We start from the raw sequence: 21067 nt of genomic DNA, 5'->3' as shown, positions 1-21067 counted from the left end.
CCCAGACCCGACCCTTGCTGGCGCTCCCCCGGCCGACAGTGTTCCTCGCCTGACGAGTTAAACTTAAGAGCGCTCAGGGGAGGATGTCGGGTGGGGGCCCCTGGGGGGGTTAGGGAGGCTCAGCAGGGGCCCCTAGGAGGTGCGTAGGACGCTGCTGGCCGGGGCACCTGCAGGGCCCCCCAGTTCGACCCTGGAGGCTGGAGAACTATCTGATTGGCTGGGAGCCCCAGTGCACCTGGGAAAAGAGGAGGACCCTGAGGGAGATATGGTTTTGGAGCCTAATTCACAGGGTGGGCAGGAGAGGTTATAAAGTGGGAGCAATGTGGGAGCAGGGCAGGTAGCGCTACCTGGGGTATATTGGGAGCTTTTGGGGAAAGGGACACATTGCCAGGGACTCAACTGAGCAATCTGCTTAGGGACTTAGGCCTGGGGGTACTCACCGTGCTGAGTGGAATCACCTTGATCACTTTGTATTGTTTCTTGGGCTCCATTTTGTAGAGGTGATGCTCGGTGATCAGCAGGGCCCTGTCCTTGCACTTGCTGAAGCGATTAATCTGCGAATCAACAGAAGCTCACGCTCTATTAATGCGCCATAGAAAGGAGCCCCTCTTGATAGAAATCAGTTCAACCTTTGCCCCCCCCCCCCCCCCCATTGTACAGCTGGTCAAATAGATAAGCTACAGACTTAGGATACAGGGAGTTAAAGTTCTACAACTGGCAATCAGCAGCTCCCAGCATGCTCAGCCAGGTAACTGTATAATCGCTGATACAGAGGGAAGGGTTAATGGGCGCCCCCATTTCTAGTAGCCCCCCACTGTGTCCCAGGACTATTCTCTCTGTTCTACTGCCCCCCCCATTGCCATTACACACTGAGTAGGAAAGGTAGAACTTGCAGAATATGGAAAAGACACAAAACCCCATTATGGATTCTCTGCTCCGCTGCACAAACCAATTCTGGGGCCAGAGATAGGGGGGCCGCCTGGGTCAGGAACAAAAGTGCTGAGTCTGAGCCCCTGAAACTACTGAATTAATCTACTTATTCCCAAGGGGACTGGGACCAGAACAGAAACATAACCCTGCATGGGGGGCTGCAGTACAGCACTGTGTCCTGCACTATCCCCTGTACCCCCTGATTGTTACAGTACGGCACTATCCCCTGTACCCCCTGATGGTTACAGTAAGGCACTATCCCCTGTACCCCCTGATGGTTACAGTACGGCACTATCCCCTGTACCCCCTGATTGTTACAGTACGGCACTATCCCCTGTACCCCCTGATGGTTACAGTAAGGCACTATCCCCTGTACCCCCTGATTGTTACAGTACGGCACTATCCCCTGTACCCCCTGATGGTTACAGTAAGGCACTATCCCCTGTACCCCCTGATTGTTACAGTACGGCACTATCCCTGTACCCCTGATGGTTACAGTACGGCACTATCCCCTGTACCCCCTGATGGTTACAGTACGGCACTATCCCCTGTACCCCTGATGGTTACAGTACGGCACTTCCCCTGTACCCTGATGGTTACAGTACGGCACTATCCCCTGTACCCCTGATGGTTACAGTAAGGCACTATCCCCTGTACCCCCTGATGCGTTACAGTAAGGCACTATCCCCTGTACCCCCTGATGGTTACAGTACGGGCACTATCCCCTGTACCCCTGATGGTTACAGTACGGCACTATCCCCTGTACCCCCTGATTGTTACAGTAAGGCACTATCCCCTGTACCCCCTGATGGTTACAGTACGGCACTATCCCCTGTACCCCCTGATTGTTACAGTACAGCACTATCCCCTGTACCCCCTGATGGTTACAGTAAGGCACTATCCCCTGTACCCCCTGATGGTTACAGTACGGCACTATCCCCTGTACCCCCTGATGGTTACAGTACGGCACTATCCCCTGTACCCCCTGATGGTTACAGTAAGGCACTATCCCCTGTACCCCCTGATGGTTACAGTACGGCACTATCCCCTGTACCCCCTGATAGTTACAGATGCAGTTCAGTAGCCTCTGGGGGGGGGGGGGTTGAGAAGAGGAGGGCTTTTTTGCCCAATGAGTTTTTATCCAGGGATATTTGGCTCAGTACTTGGATAAATGGTCCATAGACTGGAATGGGGGTGTTGCTTCCCTACCCTGTAACTGAGATCATTAATCTCCCGCAGAATCTGGGGCAGAACCAGCAACAGAGAAGCCTCATTCATCAAACTGTGACACTAATGGGCCCCTCTTGTCTCTCAGCCCTCACATAGGCACACAATGGCTGCCCGGGTATATTCATGGGGAAATGGGCATTTAAAGAGACAGTACGACATTATGTTACAGATGGACGAGACTGTACATTGTGCTGTATCCATGGCAGTTGGTTCAGATGGCAGTCAGCTCTAAACTGGTTACAGCCAGACATATAGAGCACAGGACCAATTATAACTGACCCTAATGGCCCAATAACGACTATTAGAAAGCTAAAGGGAGAAATAAATAGCTCCGGGGTAGATATAAGTAGCCTATTAAATGAGACATATTGGATAAATAAATAAAACCCCTAACCCTGTAGGCAATTATGAATAATATCCGGTGCTGGTTTCCCTTTGGGCTAAACATTAACCCTATCTGTAACAATGGCCCCTTTATTGGAGCTCCCTATAGATCCTCTCAGGTCCCTGTCTGGGTTTCACATGAGGGGTGGGCGTGTCCTAACGGACCCTGCCAGAAGCACAGTAGGAGGGGAAGAGCCAATCACATTTTTCACACAATACGTCCCCTTTAAGCAGCTGCTTATACTGATTTAAGTCACTACCATATGATGGATCACCCCCCCCCCCCCCCCCCCCCCGCGGCTCTCCCCTTCTGCACTACTCCTGCCGGCGCTTCAGAGAGTCATGGAGATCAGGAAAATAAAGAAGAGAGTGAATGAAACAGCCGGGGGCCGACTAGAGGGTCCTACAGGGACCCAAGGGCAGAGATAATGGGCAGTAAAGTCTCGGGGGATCCACAATCCTATTGATCCGTGTGTTTGTTATTCAGTAAAGAAGCTAATCAGATTCCATGCAATGGGACTTAACTAACCGCATTAACCAGATCCAATCACAGGGTACTTACCCAGCCTGACTCACTCCATTTAATAACAAAGTGCTGGCTGACCCGATTATCCAGACTAAATAACAAAGTACCTAACTAACAAGATTAGCATTCAGTAGCAATGTAACAACCTAGCAGCATGTTATGCCCCATCAGTGGATATTGGCCAGGGACATTTAGCAGGAACCACACTGCCCCCATACTGCCCCCATACTGTCCCCATACAAACACCATACAGGCACCACACTGCCCCCATACAGTCCCCATACAGACACCATACTGTCCCCATAGAGTCCCCATACAGGCACCATACTGTCCCCATACAGACACCATACAGGCACCACACTGCCCCCATACAGTCCCCATACAGACACCATACTGTCCCCATACAGGCACCACACTGCCCCCATACAGACACCATACTGTCCCCATAGAGTCCCCATACAGGCACCATACTGTCCCCATAGAGTCCCCATACAGGCACCATACTGTCCCCATACAGACACCATACAGGCACCACACTGCCCCCATACAGTCCCCATACAGACACCATACTGTCCCCATACAGGCACCACACTGCCCCCATACAGACACCATACTGTCCCCATAGAGTCCCCATACAGGCACCATACTGTCCCCATAGAGTCCCCATACAGACACCATACTGTCCCCATAGAGTCCCCATACAGGCACCATACTGTCCCCATACAGACACCATACAGGCACCACACTGCCCCCATACAGTCCCCATACAGACACCATACAGACACCATACAGGCACCATACAGGCACCACACTGCCCCCATACAGTCCCCATACAGACACCATACTGTCCCCATACAGGCACCACACTGCCCCCATACAGACACCATACTGTCCCCATAGAGTCCCCATACAGGCACCATACTGTCCCCATAGAGTCCCCATACAGACACCATAGTGTCCCCATACAGACACCATACTGTCCCCATACAGTCCCCATACAGGCACCATACTGTCCCCATAGAGTCCCCATACAGACACCATACTGCCCCCATACAGACACCATACAGTCCCCATACAGACACCATACTGCACCCATACAATCCCCATACAGACACCATACTGTCCCCATACAGACACCATACTGCCCCCATACAATCCCCATACAGACACCATACTGCCCCCATACAGACACCATACTGCCCCCATACAGACACCATACTGCCCCCATACAGACACCATACTGTCCCCATACTGCCCCCATACAGTCCCCATACAGACACCATACTGTCCCCATACAGACACCATACTGTCCCCATACAGGCACCATACTGTCTCCATACAGACACCATACTGTCCCCATACAGACACCCTACTGTCCCCATACAGGCACCATACTGTCCCCATACAGGCACCATACTGTCCCCATACAGGCACCATACTGTCCCCATACAGGCACCATACTGTCCCCATACAGGCACCATACTGTCCCCATACAGGCACCATACAGTCCCCATACAGACACCATACTGTCCCCATACAGACACCATACTGTCCCTATACAGGCACCATACTGTCCCCATACATGCACCATACTGTCCCCATACATGCACCATACTGTCCCCATACAGTCCCCATACTGTCCCCATACAGGCACCATACTGTCCCCATACAGGCACCATACTGTCCCCATACAGGCACCATACAGTCCCCATACAGACACCATACAGTCACCATACAGACACCATACTGTCCCCATACAGACACCATACTGTCCCCATACAGTCCCCATACTGCCCCCATACAGTCTGCATACAGACACCATACTGTCCCCATACAGACACCATACTGTCCCCATACAGGCACCATACTGTCCCCATACAGACACCATACTGTCCCCATACAGACACCATACTGTCCCCATACAGGCACCATACTGTCCCCATACAGGCACCATACTGTCCCCATACAGACACCATACTGTCCCCATACAGGCACCATACTGTCCCCATACAGACACTATACTGTCCCCATACAGGCACCATACTGTCCCCATACAGGCACAATACTGTCCCCATACAGACACCATACTGTCCCCATACAGACACCATACTGTCCCCATACAGGCACCATACTGTCCCCATACAGGCACCATACTGTCCCCATACAGACACCATACTGTCCCCATACAGGCACCATACTGTCCCCATACAGGCACCATACAGTCCCCATACAGACACCATACTGTCCCCATACAGGCACCATACTGTCCCCATACAGACACCATACTGTCCCCATACAGACACCATACTGTGCCCATACAGGCACCATACTGTCCCCATACAGGCACCATACTGTCCCCATACAGACACCATACTGTCCCCATACAGGCACCATACTGTCCCCATACAGGCACCATACTGTCCCCATACATGCACCATACTGTCCCCATACAGGCACCATACTGTCCCCATACAGATACCATACAGTCCCCATACAGACACCATACAGTCACCATACAGACACCATACTGTCCCCATACAGACACCATACTGTCCCCATACAGTCCCCATACTGCCCCCATACAGTCTGCATACAGACACCATACTGTCCCCATACAGACACCATACTGTCCCCATACAGGCACCATACTGTCCCCATACAGGCACCATACTGTCCCCATACAGACACCATACTGTCCCCATACAGGCACCATACTGTCCCCATACAGGCACAATACTGTCCCCATACAGACACCATACTGTCCCCATACAGACACCATACTGTCCCCATACAGGCACCATACTGTCCCCATACAGGCACCATACTGTCCCCATACAGACACCATACTGTCCCCATACAGGCACCATACTGTCCCCATACAGGCACCATACAGTCCCCATACAGACACCATACTGTCCCCATACAGGCACCATACTGTCCCCATACAGACACCATACTGTCCCCATACAGACACCATACTGTGCCCATACAGGCACCATACTGTCCCCATACAGGCACCATACTGTCCCCATACAGACACCATACTGTCCCCATACAGGCACCATACTGTCCCCATACAGGCACCATACTGTCCCCATACATGCACCATACTGTCCCCATACAGGCACCATACTGTCCCCATACAGATACCATACTGTCCCCATACTGTCCCCATACATGCACCATACTGTCCCCATACAGGCACCATACTGTCCCCATACAGGCACCACACTGTCCCCATACAGACACCATACTGTCCCCATACAGATACCATACTGTCCCCATACTGTCCCCATACAGGCACCATACTGTCCCCATACAGATACCATACTGTCCCTATACAGGCACCATACTGTCCCCATACAGACACCATACTGTCCCCATACAGACACCATACTGTCCCCATACAGGCACCATACTGTCCCCATACAGGCACCATACTGTCCCCATACAGACACCATACAGACACCATACAGACACCATACTGTCCCCATACAGGCACCATACTGTCCCCATACAGACACCATACTGTCCCCATACAGGCACCATACTATCCCCATACAGATACCATACTGTCCCCATACTGTCCCCATACAGGCACCATACTGTCCCCATACAGATACCATACTGTCCCCATACAGGCACCATACTGTCCCCATACAGACACCATACAGATACCATACAGACACCATACTGTCCCCATACAGACACCATACTGTCCCCATACAGACACCATACTGTCCCCATACAGACACCATACTGTCCCCATACAGGCACCATACTGTCCCCATACAGACACCATACTGTCCCCATAGAGTCCCCAGTTAGTAGCTAGAGTTTAGCATCAGCACCACGGACAGAGAAAAGTAATTTTCCGTAATTCACATGATTATTCCCCTTATGCAACTGCTTATTCTGTGTGCGTGTTTAAGCCATGTACAGGGCGGGGCAGTCACGTTACACACATGTTGTGCTTCTGTGTCGCCCATTCACGCTCCCCCCCCCCCTCTGTCATGTGTGATAGGGGGAAGGGTTTCATCATAACTTGCAATTCTCCCCCCCCCACGCATTTCACTCCTCTGTGCAAAATGGTTTCCCAACCGGCCGCAATAAATGTGCCTGATACTCAGACTTACCTTCCGGATGTGGCATGAAAACAGCACTGACAGGCGACTCTCTTTCTTCTTCAGCTCCTGAAGGATTTTGGAAAACTGAGAAGCTGCCAGAGGGTTGTCTTTCTCCTGGGGAGGCAGGAAAGTGCATTACTATAGAGGTAAGTGGGACTGGCCCATCCCTCTGTGTGTTACTACAGAGGTAAGTGGAACTGGCCCGTCCCTCTGTGTGTTACTATAGAGGTAAGTGGGACAGGCCCGTCCCTCTGTGTGTTACTATAGAGGTAAGTGGGACTGGCCCATCCCTCTGTGTGTTTCTATAGAGGTAAGTGGGACAGGCCCGTCCCTCTGTGTGTTACTATAGAGGTAAGTGGGACTGGCCCATCCCTCTGTGTGTTTCTATAGAGGTAAGTGGGACTGGCCCATCCCTCTGTGTGTTACTATAGAGGTAAGTGGGACTGGCCCGTCCCTCTGTGTGTTACTATAGAGGTAAGTGGGACTGGCCCATCCCTCTGTGTGTTACTATAGAGGTAAGTGGAACTGGCCCGTCCCTCTGTGTGTTACTATAGAGGTAAGTGGGACTGGCCTGTCCCTCTGTGTTACTATAGAGGTAAGTGGGACTGGCCCGTCCCTCTGTGTTACTATAGAGGTAAGTGGGACAGGCCCATCCCTCTGTGTGTTACTATAGAGGTAAGTGGGACTGGCCCGTCCCTCTGTGTGTTACTATAGAGGTAAGTGGGACTGGCCTGTCCCTCTGTGTTACTATAGAGGTAAGTGGGACTGGCCCGTCCCTCTGTGTTACTATAGAGGTAAGTGGGACAGGCCCATCCCTCTGTGTGTTACTATAGAGGTAAGTGGGACAGGCCCATCCCTCTGTGTGTTACTATAGAGGTAAGTGGGACTGGCCCGTCCCTCTGTGTGTTACTATAGAGGTAAGTGGGACTGGCCTGTCCCTCTGTGTGTTACTATAGAGGTAAGTGGGACTGGCCCGTCCCTCTGTGTGTTACTATAGAGGTAAGTGGGACTGGCCCGTCCCTCTGTGTGTTACTATAGAGGTAAGTGGGACTGGCCCATCCCTCTGTGTGTTACTATAGAGGTAAGTGGATGGCTCATTCATAGTAACGGTGGAGTAACATACGGTAAGTATGGAGTAAGTAACGAGTAAAAAGCAATAAGGAAGGACTCACGGTTGGAGTAACTATGGCTAATATGGAATAACACTATGGGATATATATGTTTGGGCATTGGTGGCCCAGTTGCCCGGCCGAGCCAGTACTCACACAGGACAGGTAGTCGTGCCTCCAGGCTCGCTCGTAGCCAATGTCATAACGGAGATCCTGCAGCGCCTCCATGGCGGCCACTTTGGCCTTGATCTGAGCCATATCCGAGGGGGGGATGTTCCTCACTATCTGCCTGGCCCTCCATCTGCAGGGTTCAAGCACAGGGAGTTCAGGGCAACAGGACTGGCTTTAGGGCAGAGGGGAAGGTCCAACTTGGCTGATCCCAATACAGATTTCCCAGAATTCCCTCCTTTACCTCTTAAAAAGGTTCCGGCTGATCTCCTGGAACTTTTCCAGCACAGTCGGGGGTTCCGGCCACTCCACGCTCTTCCCAAAGTCGGGCATGTTGCGCACCTGCTGGAATCGATTGACCACCTCCAGCAAATGGGACCTGACCTTGTAGCACTTGTAGTGCCTCATGATGGCATAAACCGCCCGCAGCTTCTTGAACCGCATCCGCGCCACCGTCCCACGCCAAAGCTACGGGGAGTCAATAGGGCAGTGTGAGTGAGGCACAACCAGCAGGGGGCGCTGTACAGAATGACATTTCCTACACTCAATTCTTTCTATCCTATTAGGGGAGGGTATTGGGGCCCCATAGGAGTATTACATTGGACCCCCAGGCAGCAGGACTGAGTTACTTGCAGCAGGAATGGCTATGAAGATTTTCATTCATCCAGTATATCTAGTACATGTATGGTATCCCTTATCTGGAAACCCGTTATCCAGAAAGTTCTGAATTACGGAAAGGCCATCTCCCGTGGACTCCATTATAGGCAAATAATTCTAATTTTTAAAAATGATTTCTTTTTTCTCTGTAATAATAAAACAGTACCTGTACTTGATCCCAACTAAGATATAATTACCCCTTATTGGGGGCAGAACAGCCCTATTGGGTTTATTTAATGGTTAAATGATTCCCTTTTCTCTGTAATAATAAAACAGTACCTGTACTTGATCCCAACTAAGATATAATTACCCCTTATTGGGGGCAGAACAGCCCTATTGGGTTTATTTAATGGTTAAATGATTCCCTTTTCTCTGTAATAATAAAACAGTACCTGTACTTGATCCCAACTAAGATATAATTACCCCTTATTGGGGGCAGGACAGCCCTATTGGGTTTATTCAATATTTGAATGATTTTTAGCAGAGATCCAAATTACAGAAAGATCCCTTATCCGGAAAAACCCAGGTCCCGAGCATTCTGGATAACAGGTCCCATACCTGTATAAGTAAATCTAGTTAATCCAGTTGCTCTACAATTACTTATATCTAATAAATACAGTTCCAATGTCGGACCCGGTTCTCCCACACTGACCCATATTGGTCCAATCTCAATGTCAGTCTCTGGTTCCGTCCCCGCGTCCCAGTTCTACGGTGCCATGTATCATATTTGCCATCATATTTAGTTGCCATAGTTACAGCCTGAGCCTGTGCATGTTCAGCTGCGGCCGGAAATGCAATTTGTGCCATTGTAAATAGTACCAATCAGGGAGGAACCGTCGGTTCTGGGCGGGATCCAATAAGCTAAATTTGGGCCTGTGTGTTCCTTGACATGTGACTGCGCTGAATGTTCTGATCCCAGCGGGCCGGTGAATGAATGGGGCCCACGTGGAACACTAAATATAGCAGAAGGCCATTCATTGCCTCCCACGCAGCCACTAACCCAGCAGGACCCAGTGAGTCACGGCGCAGCCATAAAATACGGCGATTTCTGCCCCAACCTGCTGTATACTGGGGCATTAACCCCTCTTCTGCCAGACTGCACTTCTTTTCCTCCGGTCAATTTACTTTCCCTACTTCCTTGTCTGCCTGTAGCCGGGCTGCTGATTTATAGTCTCTGCACTGCTGGTTCCGACTCCTGTTTGCTGTTAAAGGGGTGGGTTCAACTTTAAGTTTAGTATTTATTAATATTATTATTATTATTAACATTTATTTATAAAGCGCCAACATACCCCGCAGCGCTGTACAATAAGTGGGTTTCATACATTGGGCATACAGAGTAACATATAAAGCAATCAGTAACCGATACAGGAGGGGAAGAGAGCCCTGCCCAAAAGAGCTTACACTCTACAAGGAGTAACATATAAAACAATCAGTAACCGATACAGGAGGGGAAGAGAGCCCTGCCCAAAAGAGCTTACACTCTACAAGGAGTAACATATAAAGCAATCAGTAACCGATACAAGAGGGGAAGGGAGCCCTGCCCAAAAGAGCTTACACTCTACAAGGAGTAACATATAAAGCAATCAGTAACCGATACAGGAGGGGAAGAGAGCCCTGCCCAAAAGAGCTTACACTCTACAGGGAGTAACATATAAAGCAACCAATAACCGATACAGGAGGGGAAGGGAGCCCTGCCCAAAAGAGCTTACACTCTACAAGGAGTAACATATAAAGCAATCAGTAACCGATACAAGAGGGGAAGGGAGCCCTGCCCAAAAGAGCTTACACTCTACAAGGAGTAACATATAAAGCAACCAATAACCGATACAGGAGGGGAAGAGAGCCCTGCCCAAAAGAGCTTACACTCTACAAGGACTAACATATAAAGCAACCAATAACCGATACAAGAGGGGAAGGGAGCCCTGCCCAAAAGAGCTTACACTCTACAAGGAGTAACATATAAAGCAATCAGTAACCGATACAGGAGGGGAAGAGAGCCCTGCCCAAAAGAGCTTACACTCTACAAGGAGTAACATATAAAGCAACCAATAACCGATACAGGAGGGGAAGGGAGCCCTGCCCAAGAGAGCTTACACTCTACAAGGAGTAACATATAAAGCAATCAGTAACCGATACAGGAGGGGAAGAGAGCCCTGCCCAAAAGAGCTTACACTCTACAAGGAGTAACATATAAAGCAACCAATAACCGATACAGGAGGGGAAGGGAGCCCTGCCCAAGAGAGCTTACACTCTACAAGGATGTTATACAATGGCCTATTCCCAGCAACTTCTCAGTCGGCCCAAAACCCGAACCAAATCCAGGATTCGGTGCATCCCTAATTTTTATAGTTTTGAAATTATTATCTGTCTTCTTCTGACTCCTTGCAGCTTTCAAATGGGGGTCACTGACCCCGGCAGCCAAAACCTATTGCTCTGTGAGGCTCCAGTTTTATTGTTATTGTTACTTTTATTACTTATGTTTCTATTCAGCCCCTCTCCTATTTATATACCAGTGTCTCATTCAAACCACTCCCTGGTTGCTAAGGTAATTATGACCTTAACAACCAGGGTCAGACTGGTGGTCCCGCTGGCCCAGACCCGATCTCCATTGGGTACTCCCCCGATGTGCTGAAGGTTATTTAATTACACACACTCAGGAAAGGGGGTCAAAAAGGTGGAGGGGGGGAGCCGTGGTGGGGGGCCTTTAGGGGGTGTGGGGGCCCCTGGAGCAGCAGCCATGGTTGGCCCTGCACCCCCCCAGTCCGACCCTGCTAACTGCTGAAATTTTTTTTCACCATGTGCTGCTCACGCCGACTTTTAACCCTTCCCGATCCTAATTAGCAGGGTGGGTTTGGGGGTTTCGGCTGAATCCAAAAAAGTGAGTTCAGTGCAACCCTAGAAAATATAGTGGTTGTGATCCGAAAGTCACCAAATTTTTGTATCCGAACGATCGTAAACGACGCAAAAATACAACTTAGTTACGACAAGTTAACGAAAACCATGAAAAAGTCGTACTATTTTAACGATATCATCGTGGTCGTTGCGAAAAGTTCTAAAAAATTCGATTTTTTGAATGGGCCCCTTAATGTAGGGATTCGCCCGAATCCACGCTCCCGGCCAATCCGAATCCAAATCCCTAAATTCACGTGACTTTTTGTCACATAAGCGCAGAAGTTGAACATTTTTAACCCTTTCATACCCTACTTTGCATAGTTTGGATTCGGATCGGTATTCGCCCAAATCTTTTACGTAAAATTCGGGGTTTGGACGAATCCGAAAATAGCGAATTCAGCGCATCCCTGATTAAATGCCCCAGTGTCGCTGAGCTTTATCAGTATAAACACGGGCAGCGCAAACATGGTCACTGCGCCAATGTTATAATTGCCCCCCAGTAGCGCCGGCTTGATACGCAGAGGAACATACAGTAATATAAATAAGCCCAAAGAGACACATAAGCAACAATCTGACCCGATTCTATACAGGTCTAAACCAGTATGGGGGGGGCAGCCTGTACCATAATCTGCCCTGACGGCTTTGCCTCCTCCCCCTTCGCCGGCTCTGATTAAACCTGACAGTTCTCCTCTAACTCACAAATACACTCGGCTCCGAGGGGACACGGGAAAATGAAGGAGAAGAGAAAATAAACCCAGACTCCCCCCCCCCCATCCCTATGGGCATTGCCAGCCCCGGGCGCGGGGAACACGGCAAATCAGAGGTGACAGCTCAGCCGAGAAACTCTGAAACGCAATTTATTGAGCCCCCGTTTGCCATTATATTGTCTGCGCCTAAATCAACCGCAAGCCCTGATTCGCTGTGAATCCCAATGAAATGATCTGGGGTTTCTAATAGGATTCATCTCCCGGGCCAATAGCGCAGGAAACACACAGATATAATAAATGTATAACTATAACTTGCAGTTCTGCAGCAGAACTCACCTTTATTATCACTATTATTATTACATTGAATAAATGCATTTTTTTAATCAGGGTCAATTGTTAGATCTGTCTTTCCTAGGCTACATATACATACACAAGGTGTAAGGCTCAGTACTCCCCTCTGTGCAGGTATAGTAGGGAGAGATGGTGCCTATAGTAGCAGTGGGGGGATAATAGCCTCTGGGAAGGGACTGGGGCTGTGGGATAGCAGGTATAGTAGGGAGAGATGGTGCCTATAGTAGCAGTGGGGGGATAATAGCCTCTGGGAAGGGACTGGGGCTGTGGGATAGCAGGTATAGTAGGGAGAGATGGTGCCTATAGTAGCAGTGGGATAATAGCCTCTGGGAAGGGACTGGGGCTGTGGGATAGCAGGTATAGTAGGGAGAGATGGTGCCTATAGTAGCAGTGGGGGGATAATAGCCTCTGGGAAGGGACTGGGGCTGTGGGATAGCAGGTATAGTAGGGAGAGATGGTGCCTATAGTAGCAGTCGGGGGATAATAGCCTCTGGGAAGGGACTGGGGCTGTGGGATAGCAGGTATAGTAGGGAGAGATGGTGCCCTATAGTAGCAGTCGGGGGATAATAGCCTCTGGGAAGGGACTGGGGCTGTGGGATAGCAGGTATAGTAGGGAGAGATGGTGCCTATAGTAGCAGTCGGGGGATAATAGCCTCTGGGAAGGGACTGGGGCTGTGGGATAGCAGGTATAGTAGGGAGAGATGGTGCCTATAGTAGCAGTGGGGGGATAATAGGCCTCTGGGAAGGGACTGGGGCTGTGGGATAGCAGGTATAGTAGGAAGAGATGGTGCCTATAGTAGCAGTCGGGGGATACATAGCCTCTGGGAAGGGACTGGGGCTGTGGGATAGCAGGTATAGTAGGGAGAGATGGTGCCTATAGTAGCAGTGGGGGGATAATAGCCTCTGGGAAGGGACTGGGGGCTGTGGGATAGCAGGTATAGTAGGGAGAGATGGTGCCTATAGTAGCAGTGGGGGGGATAATAGCCTCTGGGAAGGGACTGGGGCTGTGGGGATAGCAGGGTATAGTAGGGAGAGATGGTGCCTATAGTAGCAGTGGGGGATAATAGCCTCTGGGAAGGGACTGGGGCTGTGGGATAGCAGGTATAGTAGGGAGAGATGGTGCCTATAGTAGCAGTGGGGGATATAGCCTCTGGGAAGGGACTGGGGCTGTGGGATAGCAGGTAGTAGTAGGGAGAGATGGTTGCCTATAGTAGCAGTGGGGGGATAATAGCCTCTGGGAAGGGACTGGGGCTGTGGGATAGCAGGTATACTAGGGAGAAGATGGTGCCTATAGTAGCAGTGGGGGGATAATAGCCTCTGGGAAGGGACTGGGCTGTGGGATAGCAGGTATAGCTGGGAGAGAGGTGCCTATAGTAGCAGTGGGGGGATAATAGCCTCTGGGAAGGGACTGGGGCTGTGGGATAGCAGGTATAGTAGGGAGAGATGGTGCCTATAGTAGCAGTGGGGGGATAATAGCCTCTGGGAAGGGACCTGGGCTGTGGGATAGCAGGTATAGTAGGGAGAGATGGTGCCTATAGTAGCAGTGGGGGGATAATAGCCTCTGGGAAAGGGACTGGGGCTGTGGGATAGCAGGTATAGTAGGGAGAGATGGTGCCTATAGTAGCAGTGGGGGATAATAGCCTCTGGGAAGGGACTGGGGCTGTGGGATAGCAGGTATAGTAGGGAGAGATGGTGCCTATAGTAGCAGTGGGGGGATAATAGCCTCTGGGAAGGGACTGGGGCTGTGGGATAGCAGGTATAGTAGGGAGAGATGGTGCCTATAGTAGCAGGGGGGGATAATAGCCTCTGGGAAGGGACTGGGGCTGTGGGATAGCAGGTATAGTAGGGAGAGATGGTGCCTATAGTAGCAGTGGGGGGATAATAGCCTCTGGGAAGGGACTGGGGCTGTGGGATAGCAGGTATAGTAGGGAGAGATGGTGCCTATAGTAGCAGTGGGGGGATAATAGCCTCTGGGAAGGGACTGGGGCTGTGGGATAGCAGGTATAGTAGGGAGAGATGGTGCTATAGTAGCAGTGGGGGATAATAGCCTCTGGGAAGGGACTGGGGCTGTGGGGATAGCAGGTATAGTAGGGAGAGATGGTGCCTATAGTAGCAGTGGGGGGATAATAGCCTCTGGGAAGGGACTGGGGCTGTGGGATAGCAGGTATAGTAGGGAGAGATGGTGCCTATAGTAGCAGTGGGGGGATAATAGCCTCTGGGAAGGGACTGGGGCTGTGGGATAGCAGGTATAGTAGGGAGAGATGGTGCCTATAGTAGCAGTGGGGGATAATAGCCTCTGGGAAGGGACTGGGGCTGTGGGATAGCAGATTAGTAGGGAGAGATGGTGGCCTATAGTAGCAGTGGGGGATAATAGCCTCTGGGAAGGGACTGGGGCTGTGGGATAGCAGGTATAGTAGGGAGAGATGGTGCCTATAGTAGCAGTGGGGGATAATAGCCTCTGGGAAGGACTGGGCTGTGGGATAGCAGGTATAGTAGGGAGAGATGGTGCCTATAGTAGCAGTGGGGGATAATAGCCTCTGGGAAGGGACTGGGGCTGTGGATAGCAGGTATAGTAGGAGAGATGGTGCCTATAGTAGCAGTGGGGGGATAAAGCCTCTGGGAAGGGACTGGGGCTGTGGGATAGCAGGTATAGTAGGGAGAGATGGTGCCTATAGTAGCAGTGGGGATAATAGCCTCTGGGAAGGGACTGGGGCTGTGGATAGCAGGTATAGTAGGGAGAGATGGTGCCTATAGTAGCAGTGGGGGATAATAGCCTCTGGAAGGGACTGGGGCTGTGGGATAGCAGGTATAGTAGGGAGAGATGGTGCCTATAGTAGCAGTGGGGGGGATAATAGCCTCTGGGAAGGGACTGGGGCTGTGGATAGTAGGTATAGTAGGAGAGATGGTGCCTATAGTAGCAGTGGGGGGATAATAGCCTCTGGGAAGGGACTGGGGCTGTGGGATAGCAGGTATAGTAGGGAGAGATGGTGCCTATAGTAGCAGTGGGTAATAGCCTCTTGGAAGGGACTGGGGCTGTGGGATAGCAGGTATAGTAGGGAGAGATGGTGCCTATAGTAGCAGTGGGATAATAGCCTCTTGGAAGGGACTGGGCTGTGGGATAGCAGGTATAGTAGGGAGAGATGGTGCCTATAGTAGCAGTGGGGGGATAATAGCCTCTGGGAAGGGACTGGGGCTGTGGGATAGCAGGTATAGTAGGGAGAGATGGTGCCTATAGTAGCAGTGGGGGGATAATAGCCTCTGGGAAGGACTGGGGCTGTGGGATAGCAGGTATAGTAGGGAGAGATTGGTCCTATAGTAGCAAGTGGGGGGATAATAGCCTCTGGGAAGGGACTGGGGCTGTGGGATAGCAGGTATAGTAGGGAGAGATGGTGCCTATAGTAGCAGTGGGGGATAATAGCCTCTGGGAAGGGACTGGGGCTGTGGGATAGCAGGTATAGTAGGGAGAGATGGTGCCTATAGTAGCAGTGGGATAATAGCCTCTTGGAAGGGACTGGGGCTGTGGGATAGCAGGTATAGTAGGGAGAGATGGTGCCTATAGTAGCAGTGGGATAATAGCCTCTTGGAAGGGACTGGGGCTGTGGGATAGCAGGTATAGTAGGGAGAGATGGTACCTATAGTAGCAGTGGGGGGATAATAGCCTCTGGGAAGGGACTGGGGCTGTGGGATAGCAGGTATAGTAGGGAGAGATGGTGCCTATAGTAGCAGTGGGGGGATAATAGCCTCTGGGAAGGGACTGGGGCTGTGGGATAGCAGGTATAGTAGGGAGAGATGGTGCCTATAGTAGCAGTGGGGGGATAATAGCCTCTGGGAAGGGACTGGGGCTGTGGGATAGCAGGTATAGTAGGGAGAGATGGTGCCTATAGTAGCAGTCGGGGATAATAGCCTCTGGGAAGGGACTGGGGCTGTGGGATAGCAGGTATAGTAGGGAGAGATGGTGCCTATAGTAGCAGTGGGGGATAATAGCCTCTGGGAAGGGACTGGGGCTGAGGGATAGCAGGTATAGTAGGGAGAGATGGTGCCTATAGTAGCAGTGGGGGATAATAGCCTCTGGGAAGGGACTGGGGCTGTGGGATAGTAGGTATAGTAGGAGAGATGGTGCCTATAGTAGCAGTGGGATAATAGCCTCTGGGAAGGGACTGGGGCTGTGGGATAGCAGGTATAGTAGGGAGAGATGGTGCCTATAGTAGCAGTGGGGGGATAATAGCCTCTGGGAAGGGACTGGGGCTGTGGGATAGCAGGTATAGTAGGGAGAGATGGTGCCTATAGTAGCAGTGGGGGGATAATAGCCTCTGGGAAGGGACTGGGGCTGTGGGATAGCAGGTATAGTAGGGAGAGATGGTGCCTATAGTAACAGTGGGGGGATAATAGCCTCTGGGAAGGGACTGGGGCTGTGGGATAGCAGGTATAGTAGGGAGAGATGGTGCCTATAGTAGCAGTGGGGGGATAATAGCCTCTGGGAAGGGACTGGGGCTGTGGGATAGCAGGTATAGTAGGGAGAGATGGTGCCTATAGTAGCAGTGGGGATAATAGCCTCTGGGAAGGGACTGGGGCTGTGGGATAGCAGGTATAGTAGGGAGAGATGGTGCCTATAGTAGCAGTGGGATAATAGCCTCTGGGAAGGCACTGGGCTGTGGGATAGCAGGTATAGTAGGGAGAGATGGTGCCTATAGTAGCAGTGGGATAATAGCCTCTGGGAAGGGACTGGGGCTGTGGGATAGCAGGTATAGTACGGAGAGATGGTGCCTATAGTAGCAGTGGGGGGATAATAGTCTCTGGGAAGGGACTGGGCTGTGGGATAGCAGGTATAGTAGGGAGAGATGGTGCCTATAGTAGCAGTGGGGGATAATAGCCTCTGGGAAGGGACTGGGGCTGTGGGATAGCAGGTATAGTAGGGAGAGATGGTGCCTATAGTAGCAGTGGGGGATAATAGCCTCTGGGAAGGGACTGGGGCTGTGGGATAGCAGGTATAGTAGGGAGAGATGGTGCCTATAGTAGCAGTGGGGGATAATAGCCTCTGGGAAGGGACTGGGGCTGTGGGATAGCAGGTATAGTAGGGAGAGATGGTGCCTATAGTTAGCAGTGGGGGGATAATAGCCTCTGGGAAGGGACTGGGGCTGTGGGATAGCAGGTATAGTAGGGAGAGATGGTGCCTATAGTAGCAGTGGGGGATAATAGCCTCTGGGAAGGGACTGGGGCTGTGGGATAGCAGGTATAGTAGGGAGAGATGGTGCCTATAGTAGCAGTGGGGGGGATAATAGCCTCTGGGAAGGGACTGGGGCTGGGGGATAGCAGGTATAGTAGGGAGAGATGGTGCCTATAGTAGCAGTGGGGGGATAATAGCCTTACGCAGCCGTTTATAAGAGCAGGTTGGGTTCCATCCAACTTTCCCATTAACAGGCTGACTCCCAGAATAATCCCAGGCAGATGTATTCCCCGGGGTCCCTGTAACACCCACAGCTCCCATCTGTGCTGGGACAGAGTCTCATTGATGGAGGACCCAGGGGATCGGGATGGGACAGACCATATGTTTCATGTTAGCCAGAGATCTCGGAGCTAATTAGCAATACTGCTCTATATGCTGGGCTGGGGTATATTGCTTGGGCTGGGGTATATTGCCTGGGCTGGGGTATATTGCCTGGGCTGGGGTATATTGCCTGGGCTGGGGTATATTGCCTGGGCTGGGGTATATTGCCTGGGCTGGGGTATATTGCCTGGGCTGGGGTAATATTGCCTGGGATGGGGTATATAGCCTGGGATGGGGTATATTGCCTGGGCTGGGGTATATTGCCTGGGCTGGGGTATATTGCCTGGGCTGGGGTATATTGCTTGGGCTGGGGTATATTGCCTGGGCTGGGGTATATTGCCTGGGCTGGGGTATATTGCTTGGGCTGGGGGTATATTGCCTGGGCTGGGGGTATATTGCTTGGGCTGGGGTATATTGCCTGGGCTGGGGAATATTGCTTGGGCTGGGGGTATATTGCCTGGGCTGGGGGTATATTGCCTGGGCTGGGGTATATTGCTTGGGCTGGGGGTATATTGCCTGGGCTGGGGGTATATTGCTTGGGCTGGGGTATATTGCCTGGGCTGGGGGTATATTGCTTGGGCTGGGGGTATATTGCCTGGGCTGGGGGTATATTGCTTGGGCTGGGGTATATTGCCTGGGCTGGGGTATATTGCTTGGGCTGGGGGTATATTGCCTGGGCTGGGGGTATATTGCTTGGGCTGGGGTATATTGCCTGGGCTGGGGAATATTGCTTGGGCTGGGGGTATATTGCTTGGGCTGGGGGGTATATTGCTTGGGCTGGGGGTATATTGCTTGGGCTGGGGGTATATTGCTTGGGCTGGGGGTATATTGCTTGGGCTGGGGGTATATTGCTTGGGCTGGGGGTATATTGCTTGGGCTGGGGGTATATTGCTTGGGCTGGGGGTATATTGCCTGGGCTGGGGGTATATTGCCTGGGCTGGGGTATATTGCCTGGGCTGGGGGTATATTGCCTGGGCTGGGGTATAATGGGATCAGTACAATTGCCCCATGGGGCCTAAGGATCCACAGTTAGTAGTAACCCCTCTGTCCCGCTGACTGCCAGTTGGGATATGTGCCCTTTGGGGGGGCCCTGTATAATATATATGCGCCATGACTCCCCATTGCATTATACATACATTTTTCATTTTTTTTTATATATATATATACAGTAAGGGGGTCATGCTGTCACTAGGGAAAGTTTGCCTTAACCTTGTAACCAATGGCAACCGAACAGTTATCAGCACTTACCACTTAATACCTTTCCGAATAACACATATATGAGTAGTTGCCACGGGTAACTGGCACCAAACGCGTATTTGTCCTTGCCGCCATATAACCCTCTTTCCTTCTGCCTTCTGAAGGGAGAGGGACAGGGGGTCTCTGCATGTGGGGAGGCAGATTACAGCTTTGATTGGCTGCAGATTGGTCATCACCTGACCTTGCTTGAAAGCTTTCATTGGCTACAGACAGGGATGGCATGGATGTATAGACTGCCCTAATTGGTTACCCTCACCAGCTTCACAGTAGGTTCCACCCAGACAACAGCATGGCAACTCCAGCACTAATGTCTCAGTGTAACCTTTATGGGGTGTCTAAGGCGTCCCAATAGCTTATACTGTTCCGTTCTTTGTACTCTGGGGGGTCTTTGAGGTCTCACTGTGCCAGGACGGGCAGCTCCGAGCTGTGGGATGCCCTGAAGCCGGGGGGAGGAATGGAAGCCACATGGTGGGTATTAGCTGCCGGGGCCCTTCCCTCCCTGCTTCTGCCCCTCATTCCTTTCTCCCTTTGTATTTATTTCATCCCAACCACATGGCTGCTGCTTGGTGCCTAGGGCTGGGGGGCTGGGGGCGGCCATTTGTATCTCATTAGTTACATCTGCTGCCAATAAGGGGGGGGCTACATTGTGTTGGGCCGGGAAGAAAGTTGGCCCTGAGTTTGGATCAATTAAAAGCCTTTCCAGTCCAGTAGATGGAGAACTGGAGTTCCCCAGTAGGTACCAGTACCCACAGACGCTTATGGGACCATTACTTACCTTCTGCAGGAAGAGGATGATAAGCGGCATCAGCTCAGCGCGTTCCTCCTCTAAGCTGAAGAGGGTCTGGGGCGTCCGAATGAAAACCTTGGTACGGCCATAGGCCACGTCATCCTCGAACCTGTGATGGTCGATCAAGGCTTTGGCGGCTTCCATGTCCGAGTCCATCAGGTGATTGGGCCAGGTGTATTCACAGGTCATCTTGTACCTACCAGCAGGGGGGCACAGTGATAGACATGAGTGTCCGGCCCTGTAACTTACCCCTACATAGCAGGGCATATGGCTAGAAGGATGGGTATACCAAGTCCCCCCTCCAGGTAACACCTATAGTATATACACTAGTGAGAAGCGTCCCACTCAGCGGGCCTCAGCCCCTCTTTTGTCTGGAATACTGGGTGCTTTGGTACCA

The 21067-nt window shown here is 51.3% G+C and overlaps 1 protein-coding gene across 1 annotated transcript in view; it reads right to left on the bottom strand.

Annotated features, from left to right (window-relative positions):
- Positions 1-21067, bottom strand: part of LOC101733172 (unconventional myosin-Ig) — a 91816-nt gene that overhangs the window by 32759 nt on the left and 37990 nt on the right. Inside the window, exons 16-20 of the mRNA XM_031904048.1 lie at positions 20659-20866; positions 8719-8942; positions 8463-8607; positions 7207-7311; positions 441-554 (exon numbers count right to left, since the gene is read on the bottom strand). Coding sequence (XP_031759908.1) covers positions 441-554; positions 7207-7311; positions 8463-8607; positions 8719-8942; positions 20659-20866 — 796 coding nt within the window. The remainder of the gene's footprint in view (positions 1-440; positions 555-7206; positions 7312-8462; positions 8608-8718; positions 8943-20658; positions 20867-21067) is intronic.

Source organism: Xenopus tropicalis, chromosome 6 (assembly GCF_000004195.4).
Source record: "Xenopus tropicalis strain Nigerian chromosome 6, UCB_Xtro_10.0, whole genome shotgun sequence".
Lineage (NCBI taxonomy): Eukaryota > Metazoa > Chordata > Amphibia > Anura > Pipidae > Xenopus > Xenopus tropicalis.
The sequence above is the reverse complement of the archived record's forward strand: the minus strand, read 5'-3'. Positions and strand labels throughout refer to the sequence as shown.